Source organism: Nicotiana attenuata, unplaced genomic scaffold, assembly GCF_001879085.1.
Source record: "Nicotiana attenuata strain UT unplaced genomic scaffold, NIATTr2, whole genome shotgun sequence".
In the NCBI taxonomy this organism is placed as follows: domain Eukaryota; kingdom Viridiplantae; phylum Streptophyta; class Magnoliopsida; order Solanales; family Solanaceae; genus Nicotiana; species Nicotiana attenuata.
Window position 1 is genome coordinate 3,204 of NW_017688169.1, and position 2,801 is coordinate 6,004.

General features: G+C 37.1%; 1 protein-coding gene across 1 annotated transcript; it reads left to right on the forward strand.

Annotated features, from left to right (window-relative positions):
• The first annotated feature begins 325 nt into the window (after positions 1 to 325).
• LOC109222320 (aspartate-semialdehyde dehydrogenase-like) lies at positions 326 to 1,017 on the forward strand. Its single transcript, XM_019386684.1, has one exon. The coding sequence runs from the start codon at positions 405 to 407 to the stop codon at positions 993 to 995; it is 591 nt and encodes a 196-aa protein (XP_019242229.1). The 5' UTR covers positions 326 to 404; the 3' UTR covers positions 996 to 1,017.
• The last annotated feature ends 1,784 nt before the right edge of the window (positions 1,018 to 2,801 follow it).

The following is a 2,801-nucleotide window of genomic DNA, read 5'->3' on the forward strand; positions in this document are numbered from 1 at the left end:
GAATTTCTTTTTTATAAAAGATGAGACACAAAAGAACTTGCTTTCTGGTGGTGGATCAATCAAATGTGATTAAAAGAATAGTTAATTTAGAGAATTTGAGTTAAAATTAAAAAGTAAAATCGTGAGAACCATGAAAAAGGACTATACATAAAGAAATAAAAATAAAGTTGATGAGAAAATAACTATATATTACTTAATTTAACGAGAAAATCCAATTAACTCACTTAATCTTACGCCTACCAAATATTAAAAATTATTAAAATTTGATTTTATAAATAACTATATAAATATAAATTATGAAATATATATTATTTTGGGGGCCTTAAATATTTGGGCGCTAAAGCAAGGGCTTCACTTGCCTTAACCTTGACCCGCCCTTGAGTCCGCCGCCGCTTCCCGCAAAAATGAACACTCCAGCACTTTCTGTCCGCCACAACCATTTCCTCCACCGCGGCGCCACCGCCATTCCACGACCACGCTCCATCACCACCTCCACCTCCCCTTTCCGCGTCCGCATGTCTCTCCAAGAGAACGGCCCATCCGTTGCCGTCGTCGGCGTCACCGGCGCGGTCGGTCAAGAGTTTCTCTCCGTTCTCTCCGACCGTGATTTCCCTTACCGTTCACTCAAACTCCTCGCAAGCAAAAGATCAGCTGGTAAATCAATGAAATTCGAAGACAGAGATTATACAGTTGAAGAGCTCACGGAGGATAGTTTTGAAGGGATAGATATAGCATTGTTCAGTGCTGGCGGTTCTATTAGTAAGAAATTTGGACCGTTAGCGGCTCAAAAGGGGACTATAGTGGTGGATAATAGCTCGGCGTTTCGAATGGATGAGAACGTGCCTCTCGTGATACCCGAAGTGAATCCTGAAGCAATGGCGCATGTGAAGCTAGGTTCTGGAAAAGGAGCGATTATTGCTAATCCCAATTGCTCTACTATTATTTGCTTGATGGCTGTTACTCCTCTTCATCGTCGTGCTAAGGTGACAGTTTGATCTATCATGTTCTTTTTCCTGGTATGTTTAAAGATGGTAAGTTGCTTGTTTGACTGAATACGGAGTTTTAGATACACAAAAAGAAAGACTAAGGCTTGTGATTTAAAATAAGCTATAAACATTTATATGGTTATGAATCATATCGTTCAGGGTAAAATATGAAGTTTAAAACTAAATTATTTCTAAATATTGAAAGGTCCGTTCTTTTTGGGATGAACTAAAAAGGAAAGTGTACCATATAAAATGGGGCAGAGGGAATGGTGGAAATGTTGAGAACATCTTGTTTAGATAACTGTTAATATGAGAATTAGATGTTTCATGTACTTTTGTTGTTTAGAGATTTGTATGATTACTGCTAATATGAGAATTAGATGTTTCATGTACTTTTGTTGTTTAGAGATTTGTATGTTAGTAGAAATTTTGGAGAACGTCTGGTTTAAAATTGTTAATTTGAGGTAGATAGGTTAGTAGAAATTGTGGAGACTGTCTAGTTTAGAATACGGTTAATTTAGGAATTACATCATTGGTGTATTTTAGTTTGTGTAGATATTTATTTGGCATGTCTGGAAAATATGTATAGAATTTTTAGTTTAGAGTACAGTAATTTATGTATTAGATCTTTCATGTCCTTTTAGAGTTTGATTCGACATGCAATTTTTCGTTTACGATTTATATATGAACAATGTCTTTCTTGTGGTAATTGTTACTTTCTTTGTTTCAATATACGTGACGTAGTTTGAGTTGACTTGGAGTTTTGAAAAAAAATGAAAACTTTCGAACTTGTGGCCTGAAGCATGCCATAATATTTGTGTGGCTAAGACATTTCAAATTTGTGGTCTAAAACATTTCATAACATTTGTCTAGCTTATAGAAGTTCTCATTAAGAGTAAAATGGGTACAATGAAAATTTTAAAGTTATATTATTTTTAAATACATAAATGCACCCTTCTTTTGGAACAAACTAATAAGAAAAGCGTGTCATATAAATTGGAACCGAGGGAGAACTTCCTTTTACTACATTCAACCCCAAAATTTGGGGTCTCCGTATACATCCTGCTCTATTTGGAAGTGTATTTAGTGAATTCATCATTATTATATTATTTTTATCTGGCATATGAACCGGTTGTTACTTGCAAACTGACATATACATAGTGCTCTTCTATTTCTTATAAAAAAAATAAAAACAACAATAGCAACACATTTAAAAAAAAAAATCAAATAATAGTGCCAGTGCGCATATAGATGATCAAAAAGTTTAGGCTCTGGCTTTTTCCTATGGAGATAGAAGTTTTTTTTTTTTTATGAAGTGGATATTGGAGGTGGCTGATTGTTAGGATTGCTATAATAGCTTGTTTTGATTGTCTGGTTTAAGAGCAATTAATTTGAGGCTAGATATATTGGTAGAAAGTTTAGCGGATGTCTAGTTTAGACCACGGTTAATTAGAGAATAGATCATTGGTGTCCTTTAGGGCTCGTTTGGTACGAGGGATAAGGGATAATTAATCCCGGAATTAAATTTGAGATGAGTTTATCACATTTGGTTGGGATAAAATCGTGGTATACTAATCCGGGATTTGGGCGTAGGCCTCCCAAAAGGTACGGAGGCGTGCGAAAGGTTTCCTCGGGCCGGACGGAGTAGTTGGCCCCGTCGCGTGCAAAGGCAGAAGGGAGCTGACTGCAAGCCCAACCGTCGAGCGAGGGACGAAAGTCGCGTAGTCGNTCCGACGTGCCGAGTGGAAGGGCCGTCGCTCGAACGGATAAAACGTCTCGTAAGGGATAACGAGGCTGACTCTTCCCCCGAAAGAG